This window comes from Bos taurus, chromosome 19 (assembly GCF_002263795.3).
Source record: "Bos taurus isolate L1 Dominette 01449 registration number 42190680 breed Hereford chromosome 19, ARS-UCD2.0, whole genome shotgun sequence".
Classification (NCBI taxonomy): Eukaryota; Metazoa; Chordata; class Mammalia; order Artiodactyla; family Bovidae; genus Bos; species Bos taurus.
The window spans coordinates 22,976,909-22,989,376 of NC_037346.1; the positions used below are offsets into that span (position 1 = coordinate 22,976,909).

General features: G+C 57.7%; 1 protein-coding gene across 1 annotated transcript in view; it reads right to left on the bottom strand.

Annotated features, from left to right (window-relative positions):
• Positions 1-214: 214 nt before the first annotated feature.
• Positions 215-12,468, bottom strand: part of RTN4RL1 (reticulon 4 receptor like 1) — a 74,796-nt gene continuing 62,542 nt past the window's right edge. The window contains exon 2 of the mRNA XM_005220154.5: positions 215-3,318. Coding sequence (XP_005220211.1) covers positions 1,991-3,318 — 1,328 coding nt within the window. The 3' untranslated portion in view covers positions 215-1,990. The remainder of the gene's footprint in view (positions 3,319-12,468) is intronic.

The following is a 12,468-nucleotide window of genomic DNA, read 5'->3' on the forward strand; positions in this document are numbered from 1 at the left end:
AAGAACCGAGAACATGTGCGTGCATGCATGTGTGTGTGTGTGTGCAGGCACACGTGTCCCAGTGAGTCAGTGTGCCCCTGCTTCAAACAGCACCTCCCACCGACAAACGTGCTTGTGTTTTCAGAGCTGAGCCTAACCAGGCTCGCCCACCCCCACGAAAGCCTGGGATCTGCCACTCCTTTAGGAATGCGGGGTTAAGAATTGAGAAACAGGGTTCTTTCCAAGAGAATTTTTTTATTATTATTATTTTTCTCTCTTAATTGGATTCAATGTTTCTTGCACCTGACACACAGCTTCTCTGGTGGGGAATTCGGGTTTGTGCAAAGCCAAAAACAATTGCTCCCGCTCGGACCCCAGCCAGCAGCATGGCTGACCTTGACTTGAGCCCCCCTCCCCTGTCTCTGGGCTTTCCTGCTCCCTTCCCTGCACATCCCCACTTCTGACCCCTGAGTCTGGCCACCCCCCTGAACTCTCCCTGTCCCCGGGGCACCTTCAAAGGGTCCAGGAGGGATGGGGCCTCCGTAATGAAAAGTGCCTGAGATGGTTCTTGAAATGCCCTCTTTGTTCCCCTTCTGCTAAGGCCGCCTGATGCCACCCTCCTGCCACCCTACCCAAGACCTTTGCTGGGACGCCCACCAAAGAGCCTCAAGGAAAAATTCAGCAGCTGAGCCATGCTGGAGGCCTGGGCTCATGCCCAGAGTCTCCCTGGCCTGTCCAGACTGTTGCTGGCAAAGCCCTAGGCTGACGACACTGCCCAGCCTGTTGGACTAACACTGTGAATGCTGCCTCGCCTGCCGGCCTAAGAAACCCAAATCGCCTTCCTGCCCCTTCTCCTTCCAGCCCCTTCCCAGAGCCTGGCTCCCTGATGTCCAACAAGCTGCTTCTAGCTTCTCACCCTGATGCCAATAGCTGCGGTACTGGGAGTGATAGGGTGCTCTGCGGTGGCAGACGGTCTTGTGTTGCATATAAAAACATGGTGATGTTCTAAATATCTAAGAATATTGGTCCCCTGAAGTGATTCTTATGGCATCCCCTTCTCTCTGACCCTCCCCACTGCCCTTTGGCCCCAGGCCCGGGAAAGCCCAGGTTACGCGGGGACTACCGTTGCCAGGTTGGGATTCTAGACAAAAATCCTAGAACTCCTTTCTTGCTAGAAATCACCAATACAACCCTTAGTTCCGCAGATACAGTTTTCCATATAGTTTATAAACATGATGAGACATACAGTTAGGTAAGGGACTAGGGAAAGGACCTGTGCATTTGTGTATATATATGTAGAGAGTGTGTATATATATATAAGTGGACATAGTTATAAAACTGCACCTCCTGTGAGAACCCCATTGCACATGATGAAGTTCTGAATTTCAGCCTCTGATGATCTTGCCTTTGGTAATTGGTTCTTGGAGCCCAGCAGCTGGGCCTGGTCTGCCAGGGTTGCCTGAGACATCAGGAATGAGAGGCATTACCCCCAAAGGAGGGACTGAAGGTGGCACATGGTTGGATTCAGGGCAGGGTGACTAAGTGGCCTCAGGCAAGAGCCAAAGTGCCACCTGCTCACGTGCCCCCACATAGCTGGCGGGCCCAGCCTCTCGTCTGTTCGCTGAGTCCTGCTTCCTCCAGGGTGGCGGGGCCCCTTCAGACATCTCCAAATGACCAGGATTCCACAGAGCTCAGCTCCCATGGGGCACTGTCCCATTGTTGCTAATGAAGGATTCACCTTGCGGCTTTAACTGCCTTGCTGGGTGGATGCTGTCCATGGTTGCTCGGCGAGGGGGCTGGCTGGGAACAGCTGGGTGGGATGCACTAAACCCCCCTCTGCTTGGGGCTGTACACTTTGGGTTTATAATCCACTGGCCAGGGCCCAGACAGCAGCCGAAGCCTCTACCAGCCTTTGCCTGAAACCCAGCAGATCCTCCACTTGTAAAAATAGAAAAGAAATCCTGTTCCTTGGTGGACATGTAGCAGTGCTGGGTGCTGGCACCCCGCTTCCTCAGCGGAGAGTGACCACCAGCCCCAGTATCCAGGCCAGGAGCGAGGCCCTCAGGGAGGTGCCCAAGGAGGCCTGCTGCACCCCGCTGGGGGCACGGATGGGGGTCCTTCGGGCACACTTGCCCTTCCTCTTGGGCCGTGATGTGGGCATGAAGTCAAAGCTGAACTTGTGCTGGTAGTCAGGGGCGTAGTCCTGCAGCTCGGGGGCCTGCTTCCCGGAGCCCGCCTTCGAGACCTGGTTGCGATTCCTATGGCTGGTGCAGTTCTTGCCCGGCTTCTTGGAGCCTGACCGAGAGCCGGGCAGATGGCCGTGTGGGTGGCCCTTGTCCCTGGCAGGGCCGTGGTGGGGTGGGTGGTGCTCCTTGCGGGCGGCCCTGTCGGTGGTGGTGAGCGTGTGCGACTTGATCTGGTGCGGGGACGCCGGCCCCGTGCAGTTCCAGAAGTCCTCGGCCCTCAGCAGCTTCAGGTCCTGGCCGTGCAGACGCTCAGGGGACACGCAGGGGACCGCCGAGCTGGAGCCCCGGAACCTCTGCAGCCATTCCCACAGGGAGCGCGCCCGGCAGCCACAGTCCCAGGCGTTCCCGTTGAGGCGGAGGAACTCCAGGGCCCCCAGGGGTGCCAGGCAGTCACCTGGCAGCTCAGAGAGACTGTTGTTGAAGAGGAAGAGGGTGGTCAGCCTGCGGAGGTCGTGGAAAGCCTTGTGATGGACCCACTGCAGCTGGTTCTCATGCAGCAGCAGCCGGTCCAGATTCACCAGGCCCCGGAAGGTGTCCTGGCCCAGGCTCCACAGCTTGTTGCCGTGGAGAAACAGGTGGCTGAGGTTGACCAGGTCCACAAAGATGTCATCCTGGAGGTACTCGATGTGGTTGTCCTGCAGATAGAGGTACTGCAGGCTGTGCAGGCCGCCAAAGATGCCGGCCGGCAGGGCGCTGAGCCCACACTTATAGAGGTAGAGGGCGTGGAGCTTCACCAGGCCCTGGAAGGTCTCAGGGGCCAGCGTCCGCAGCTGCCGGTTGTCGCCAAGGTCTAGCTCCTCCAGGTGCACGAAGCCCTGGAAGGTGTTGGGGTCGATGAAGGTGATGTTGTTGGAGTAGATCCACAGGGTGACCATGGCGGGGCTGAAGTGGCCCTGCCGGAGGAGGGTGATGTGGTTGTTCTGCAGGAAGATGCGCTCGCTGTCCTCCGGGATGCCCTCGGGGATGGCGGCGAAGTTGTGCGCCTGGCAGCTGACTGTCATGGGTGCGGGGTAGCACACGCAGTCCCGCGGGCAGCCGCTGCCCAGAGGCAGCTCCCCGGCCAGCAGCAGCAGCAGCAGTTCCACACAGCACCCTGGAGGGGAGAGAGAGAGCACAGCCAGGTCACAGGGGGCTGCCCGGGACGTGGGAGACGGTCAGAGAAGCCGAGCTCCACGGGTATGTGAGCCTCCTTGGTCACCGGGGCTCTGTCCTCGTCTTAGCCACACAGCGATCTGGGGTCTGGGGTCATAGCCCCCTGACTCCTGATGGCTTCCCATGCCCTGGCGCCCCATCTCTTCTGGGGGTTTCTATTCCAGCCTGGGTTGTGAGGTGCGTTGGTGTAGAGGCTGCGGTCCCCCTACATCTGGCGGACTTCTTTAGCCCCACCCTGCAAAGCCCTAGCCCCGCCCACAGCTTCTGAGCCCCGCCCCCTTAGGCCCTGTCATCCTGGCTAGGATTGGGGTCACAGCCCGTGGACTCAGCAGCCAGCCTCGGGGGTCCTGTCCCCCTGGGGTCTCAGCTCTGCCACTTACTTGCCTTTATCTGCATGAGCAGATAGTGGGGCAGGCTCCTGTTCTAACAAAGTAAATATCTCATATGGGCTCCTGAAGAGTCTTTTTATTTCAATTATTCCCAATAACAAACAAAGCGAGCAGACATGTCACCAAAGTTTTATCTTGAAAGATTTCTCATTTACAGTGCCTTCCACGTCCTCAAGCATGCATCATCCCTCATGACTTAAGATTCCTCATTTCTAAGTAATAATAGTTTTTCTCTGCAAAGGACACGTGTGTGTATGCGAGTGTGAGAGAGAGAGAGAGAGGTAGAGACAGAGAGAGAGGAGGACTGTGGGAGGTACCAGGACTGATGGTTCTGGGGTCCTAGGAGTAGCCAGAGAGAGACTGCCCCCCACTACGGTCCACTGTCTGGTCCCTCCCCTCTCCCCAGCTCTCTGGAGATCCCAGGCTACCACTGCAAATCAGGCCTTGCCTCTCGATTGTCCAGAGCATTTCCTCTGTAGCTTCTCTCTAATTGGGCATTAATTAGGCATTCGTTAATGGATCCTTAAAATAATTTATTTTCGGATGTGTCCAGCCTGTGGTCGGATAACAGCCACGCACTCATTATCACAGCAGCCTCATTATGGATGATCGTCATTACCTGCCTTTTTCCAGGGTCGCAGCTGCCCCGGGCAGCCTGGCAGACACGCCAGTGTTGTGGGGACCGGCTCTAGGCCTGTAGACCCCCACCCTGCAGGGCCAGGCCGTCATCTCGTTCCTGCTGGGGTTGGCTTCCTGATCCTTCCCTTCCAGCTTGGCTGATCACAGGCCTCTGGGGAGATCTGGGTGCCTGGGGCAGCTCGGCTGGTTCTTCCGGCTGCCAGCTGTACCCAGAGCATATTGGATGAGAGAACTAACCCTCCCGGCCACTCTGGGGTGGGCCCCTACTCCCGGTCTCGGGCCGGCCGCTGCCCTAGAGCTGCCTGCCCGGGCTCCAGCGGACCTCACCACCCCTGCCACCCTCTCTTTCCTCCCAGAAACGGCATCGTAAATAAGCGACAGCTCCCAGCTGTTGGGAGTTATGGGTTCCCAGAGAGTGGCAGCTGCTTCCTGTCCCCCTGTAATCACCCGGCTTCAACAACGTTTCCAACACAGAAAAATCATCGCACATAATTCGGTTTCTGCATAATTGTGTTGGGTTGCGATTTCAGAGCAATTATGACCTCGGCAGTTGTGGCGATGGTGGCAGAGCAGCTGTGAGTTCCCATTCTGGGCTGGGCCACGCTCTCTGTGGCCCCTGCCCCGCTTCAGTCATCACCACCATTGAACAGTCATCACCACCATTGAACAGTCTGCAGCCCCAGCCCCAGGCAGGGGGTCCTTTTCAGCCGCAGTTTCCCCGCAGTTTCCCCGTGTGTAACAAGAGTAGGAGAGGATCGCTAGGCCAGCACTCCCTGAGTGGAGTCTGACCTCAGGGGGCCCCAGCCCTTCAGCAGTGGGAGGACCCCCTAGGAGCCTGGCCCCCAAACCCAGGCTGACTCTCAGGGAGCCTGCCCACTGCCTTGAGCCTCCAACACCAGGGCTGGGAGGAGGGCCCAGCAAATACCGGTTGCATCTTCCACACAGCCCACCACGCCATCTCCCCTTGCTCATCTCTGCTCCTCCTCCCGGCCCAGATGGCCCTGGGGAGGCGCCCTCGCCCTGGCACCATGAGGGAGTCCAGGGTCCCCTTCCTAGCTCAGGGACATTCAGGGCGCTCACTGTGCTGAAGAGGACAGGGCCACAAAAGACCCCCACCCCCACCCCCTGGGGTCCTGCAAAGACAAGGCACTTCCTTCCTTTAAGTCAGGCAGGGAGCGTGGCCCGCAGTGGGAGCAGGCTGAGCCCTGGCAGGCTCAGTGTTAATACCGCCGACATTTGTGCAGCTTACAGAGTTTACAGAGTGCTCTGCTCACATTCCTCAGAGCCTCAGAACCACCCTGTGTGGTGTGGGGGTGAGGGAGGAGGTTTCCTGCCCCCTGACCTGGGGTGGGGCAGACAGCCCTTCTGCCTGCTGCTGTGGCTTCGTCTTTGAAAGGCTGTGGGTGGGGATTTTCTGAAGTCATCCTCAGAGAAGCTGGGGGTGCTCCATAAAAGCCACACCCCTCCCTTAGGCAGGTGCCCCTGGCTGGAGGTGTTGGGGTACAGGGGAAGCCAGGCAAAGACCCTGGTTTGGGTAAAGGAGCCAAAAGTCCAAAAATCTAGGTGTGGCCTTAGCGGTCAGCATATGAACACATTTTGGCAGGTGGGAGCGGTCAGATATCGTGGGTGGGGGAAGGAGTATAAAGGTGGCACTCAGGGCAGGAGCCTGAGAGGGGCTGTTCCCCTGAGAGGGGCCCAGGAGGAGGCAGGGACCCCAGGCGATGCTTAGAGCTGCTCTCCATCCTCGGGTACTATTGAGATGCCAGGGGACCCAGGCCAGTGACCGCTGCTCCCTACCACTGGGCACTGCAGTGGGTCTCAACTGAGTCTGCTTCTCCAACCTGGAAGCTGGTTCCATCTCCAAGGCCTTGGACCAGCTCTCCCAGCCTACCCCGCCTCCTCTGCCTGAGCCAGCATGTGCCCTGGTCATGGATCATCACCCTGCCTATTTCTTCCCAGGGAGGCTGGCACTGCTTCGCCACAGCTCCTCCTGTGCCCCCGTGCCCGCTCTGTGTGGCCCATGGGAGCCCCGACCCACTGATTACTGATTAATGTACTAACAATGACACTGGTGCCTTTGCTGTGCATTTTAAGATTGCAAATTAGCATGGATACAAGTCTCCGTGGAGGAGCCTTATGCTTCCTCCCATCAGCTTCCTTGCCATGTCCTGGGGAACAAGGAGGTCACTCTACCTGAGTGGGCTGGAGAAAGTAAGGTGCAGACTCAAACTCTGGACTTCCTCTGGCTCTCATCCTCCACTATCTCCTCTCCTGCTCCCCCTTCCTCTCCCTGCTCTCCGCCTACTCCAGGGGCATCCACCTGATTGTCTACTCGGCTGCTCCCAGACCTCCTGGCCTCCCACACACAGATTTGCAGCCTCATTCATTCCTTCCTCCATTCAACACTTGTTGCCAAAGTCTTGGAGTATGCAGAGTGCCAGGGTAGGGAGGGGCCTGGGAAGAACTTGGCAGGTGGGTTCAATTCCTGGGTTGGGAAGATGCCCCTGGAAAAGGAAACAGCAACCCACTCCAGTATTCTTGCCTGGAGAATCCCATGGAGAGTCAGACACGACTGAGTGACTGAGCACACACACACAGCAGATGGGGGTCTCAATACCAGACTGTCCAGCAGGTGCCAGGCCCAGAGTAGGCGCCTTGGTGTGTGATGGGAAAGGCACTTGCTGCCTTGTGCCACTTCCTCCATGAAGTTTTCTTGCTCCCCTGCCAGTACAAAGGGTGTGCAGAAAAGGAGAGCCATTAGTGTCTTCAAGTCCCGTGTGTGTGTGTGTGTGTGTGTGTGTGTGTGTGAGTGCGCGCTCAGTTGTGTCTGACTCTTTGCGGCCGTGTCTGACTCTTTGCGGCCCCATGGACTGTAGCCCACCAGGCTTCTTTGTCCATAGAATTTTCCAGGCAAGAATATCAGAGTAGGTTGCCATTTCCTACTCCAGGGGATCTTCCTGACCCAGGGATCAAATCCGCATCTCTTGCATCTCCTGCGTTGGCAGGTGGATTCTTTACCACTGTGCCACCTGAGAAGCCAGTCTTCATGTCTTCTTTGCCTCAAATCCCCAAATCCCTCACCTGCTGAGCAGGGACCTGTGAGGATCTGGGTGAGTAGCCTGGGCTTGGGCAGGCCCCTCACCCAGACTCAGCAGCCCATTCATAAGCTGTGCCTGTGAAAATTTCCATAGGGGCTGGACCTCGTGGGCTGGGTGGAAAGGGCATTCCAGGCAGAGGACAGCACGTGCCAAGGTACTGAGGTGGGGAAGTAGGCAGCAGGCCCTATCTTACCGCAGCCCTTCTCTTAGCCTCTAAGTAGCCTGAACTCCCTATGAGGCTGTAACTACAGCTTAAGCTGGGTAAGGGCTACCCAGGGCTGGGGAAGCCAGTGAGCTCCCACTGGGACCAGCACCACTGATAGGGCCCCTGCTCCTGTCTCGGGGCCCTGCAGCTTCCCTTCCCCCAGAACAGGAAGGGAGCTAACCAAACGGGACCCAACCCTGTACCAGAACCGAGTAGCAGGTTCCTTACACGGTATCCTCCTGCTACCCCACAGGTGGGAGGCACAGAGGGGAGGGGCCGGCCAAGGCCACACCGCTGGCGAGCAGGACAGCGAGGGCATCCTCGTCTGAGGCCTGGTCTGCCCTCCCTGGCCCCAAGGTCTCGGGCGTCACTCTGGCCTGAGTCTGGTGCCTGCCCTTCCCCACACCCATGCAGGGCGCCAGCCCAGTGGGCTGATATCCCCTGGAGCCACCAGGCAGCTCCGTGGGGCTCTGGAGGCTTAGAGACCGGTCAGCCGTGTGGTCAGTCCTCCTGCTTCTGCAGCCTGCCCCCCCTGCCCGGGGCTCAGCTCCTGGCCCCGCTGCTGCCCCAGCCTGGCCTGGCGCTCCTCTCTAAGCCAATCGATGCTAACGGGATGGCTCTGTTGCCAATAACGGCCTCAGGCCAAGCCTCCTGTGCTCACAGAGTGACTGGCGCCTCCAGCCACACGGCACTGCCCCTCTGTGCCACACCCAAGCCCAGGTCACTTCTGGAGACAAAGAAGCCAGCCGGGGCGGAGCTGGGTTTCCCTGCTCTTGTCCTTTCCATGCCGGGCACATCCTGTCTCCAGCCTTCTGCACGCACCGTCCACTCTGCTGGAAGCTTGCCCCAGGACACCTGCAGGGTTCCTGCCCTCACCTCTCCATTCAAGCCCCTCCCCATGTCACCTGCTCAGGGAGGCCTTCCCCAGCAGCCTTTGAAAATATTTGTTTATTTATTTAGGGGCTTCCCTGGTGGCTCAGACGGTAAAGAATCTGACTGCAATGCAGGAGACCTGGGATGGGAAGATCCCCTGGAGAAGGGCATGGCAACCCACTCCAGTATTCTTGTCTGGAGAATCCCATGGACAGAGGAGCCTGGTGGGCTACAGTCTATGGGGTGGCAAAGAGCTGGACACAGCTGAGTGACTAACACTTTCAATCCATTTATATTTTTGGCCGCACCACTCGGCTCGTGGGATCTTAGTTCCCCAACCAGGGATGGAACCCAGGCCCTCAGCAGTGGGAGCACAGAGTCCTAACCACTGGACTGCTTGGGAATTCCCTCCCCCCGCAGCCTATTTTAAATGACCCCTTCCCTGTTTTACTTTTCCCCATAACATTTCTTCTTTCCTAATAAATTCCCGTCACTTTTTAATTGATGTTATTTTCTGTCTTCCCTCACTTGAGGGGCAGTTCCATGAGGAGTGATCTTGTCTAGTGTTCCCTGCTGTGCCCTCAGGGCCTAGAACAGTGCCCGACACACAGTAGGTACTCAGGAAGAAAACTCTAGGCCCAGAGCCTGGCTCATAGTGAAGTGAAGTCCTCAGTCATGTCCGACTCTTTGCGACCCTATGGGCTGTAGCCCATCAGGCTCCTCCGTCCATGGGATTCTCCAGGCAAGAATATTGGAGTGGGTTGCCATTTCCTTCTCCAGGGGATCTTCCCAACCCAGGGATGGAACCCAGGTCTCCCGCATTGCAGGCAGACGCTTTAACCTCTGAGCCACCAGGGAAGCCATAGTAGGTGCTCAATAAACATAATGGTCTTGATTAGTGCACAGGCCTCCGGGGTGAGCAGAGACTCAGCTGTGGCTCTCTTTCAAGGGGCCCTTGGCCAGCACGGAGGTGACAGAGGAGGACTTGGGGAGGGAGGGGACACGCCGGGCCTGCCTGGGGCCTGGGGCAGGCGACCAGCACAGGTTTGTCTGGGACTCAGGAGTTTCCCAGGACACAGGACTTTTAGTGCTAATATCTGAAAGTCCCAAACAAATCTCAGTCAACCTATCTGGGGGCCAGGAGTGCCATGGCCCCCCAAAAAACTTCTGGCCACAGGATGAGGGGCGAGTAAACAGGCAGGCATGGGGCATGATCGTTCTTCAGACCCACACCTCAGGCCCTGTGGCTGCAGCCTGGGGCCTAGACAGAGCCTGTGTGTGTGTGAGTGTCTGCACATCTACATGTATGTTTATCTATGTGTGTGGACGTGGCCGTGTGCACATACCTGCGTGCCTGCATGTGAATGTTTCAGCACACCTTTGTCTCTGGAGACCATCGAGGGGGCTGGCCACCCAGCCCTTTCATCCTGACCGTTCCTGAACTCCACCCCAGGGAGGGGGCAGGGCCCTCTTCCAAGGAGAGGCACGCCCGCCCGTGACATCCCCGTCTTATCTCAGCGCCCACTCTGGCTTTGCCTATAGCTCCTGCTCTCCTCCTGACACGCTGAATTATGTACCCACTCCAAGCCCCTCCAGCACACCAGGATCACTCTCAGCTGGGAAGTGGGCGGCACCTTATTGGAATAACCTTTCAGCTTTCATCTGCTGCAGCTAGTCCCCCGAGCGGGCCTGGCCGGGAACCGTGCTAATTGGGCCGCCAAGCTCTCAGGAGGCCTTGTTGGAGCAAACTCAGCCTCCTCTCTCCTCTGCCTAACCGTGTCTATCACCTCCTCACTGCGGGGGTCCCTGAGTGGGATGGAGAGGTGGGGGGCTACACTGGAGGCCGGCACAGGCAGCTCTGTGTCCATGAACTGCTTGGGCCTGGGACCAGTCCCAAAGGCAGCACGTTTCAGCTGGACAAGCTCAGACAGGCCACCAAACCTCTGCAGCCTCAGTTTCTCAGTCTGGGAATGGGGACTTAGAGCACCTGCCTTCTTGGGTGTTGGCAGCACTCACTGAGGCTGTGCTCTGAACTGGTACTTAGACCGGCTGCAGGGCGGGGCATCCCCAAGGCTGAGGGCTGGGCATCCCCAAGGCTGAGGGCTGCATTACCGTTACCGCTACTCCATCAGAGGAAGCCGCTGCCTCCCCGCCCCCCACCCCGTGGACCCTGGCTTTCACCCCACCCACCCTGGCGCTCCCAGACCCCAGAGGCCTGGCAGAGGGACCTGATGGATTAGATTCCAAGTCAGGGCTCAACCTCAAGTTCCTGCCAGGCCTTTGCTGCCCCAGGGCATAGCAGGTCGGGGGTGGGGGTGGGGCCGCGGGGCGGGGCGGGGGACGAGGTCTTGACCTTTGTACTTGGCTCTCTCTCCCAGTCCATCCCCCGACACATGGCCAGCTCTCTGCACAAAGCCCTGGTCATATGAGCTCTATCTTCACTTTGCAAAGCTGCCCTGGGGCTTATAATATGTGTTCACTGCTACTCAAATTTGCTTCCCAGTCTGTGGGCCCCAGAACCCGGGCTGTGGCCTCCAGGACTCCAAGGCTGAGGACAAGGGCCTCTGAAAGCCAGCCCTTCCCAGGGGCTTCAGAGAAGGCTCTGTGCCCTGTCTCTTCCATCTGGAACCAATTGTCTGTCCCCACAAACCCCAGAAAACTGTAGGCCCACCTGCAACCAGACAGGCCCCCTGACACCCTTATGGTGTGATAACTGGGGCTGGGAACCTCTGCAGGGTTGGGACAGTCCTCAGGGGGCAAGTGTCCATTGAGATGCCTTCCTAGGGGGCTCCTGAAGGCGTGTGAGAGAAGGGAGTTGCGGGGGTTGCTCTACCAATCCCTGGAGGAAAACAGATGGAACCCAGCCTTTGAGAAGCAGGTGCAGAGCTCTCCACCAAGACCCCTCATTCTGAGTCCCTTGAGCAGCCATTCCTTCCTTGCTGTTTGTGAAAGGCCTTCAGAACTCACGTCCTGTTTATCGATCACCCCTTTCTGAATCTGCCTTCCAGTTCTTTCATTCATGTGAGGAACAGCTCCGTGCTTGGTGCTACAACAGTAAGAGACGTAACTCCTTCCCTCGTGGAGCTTACAGTCTAGGGGGAGATGATTTAAACAACCAGAGACGCCCAAACTGACAGAGCGGTAGGCACTGGGGACACAGGAAGGAGGTTTAAGACAGATGAATGAATGAATGGCCTCTCTGAGGAGCGGGTGACACTTGGGTTGACACCTAACATTAAGAAGGAGCTGAAGAACAGCTTTCCAGGCAGTGGGAACTACAGGTGAATAGGTCCTGGGGCAGAACTGAACTTGGTGTGGATGAGAGGGACGTGTGATGGGGTCAAAAATGGCTTTAAAAGGCTCAGTCAAGAGTTTAGTTCTGGGACTTCCCTGGAGGCACCGTGGATAAGAATCCACCTGCCAATGCAAGGGACATGGGTTCCATCCCTGGTCGGGGAAGATCCCACAGGCTGCGAAGCAACCAAGTCTGCGTGCCACAGCTATTGAGCCTGTGCTCTAGGGCCTGGGAACTGCAAGTAGTGAACCCTGTGTTACCTAGAGCCTGTGCTCCACGACCACTGAGCCCACGTGCTGCACCACTGAAGCCTGTGCGCCTACAGCCACGTTCCGAAACAAGCCACGTTCCGGCCACTGCAAGGAGAGGCCCACACTTGTCGCAACCAGAGGAAGCCGGCGCACAGCAATGAAGACCCCGCACAGCCATAAATAAACAGACTTTGGATCTGATTCTGTTTCTGGCAGGAAACTGAAGTACTAGCAACCTGATCAGATTTGGGGGGAGCATGGATTTGTGGGACCAAGAAGGGAGGCAGCGAGGCCTACGGCTGTCATCCATGAGAGACATGGAGGATTCAGAAGGGGTGGGG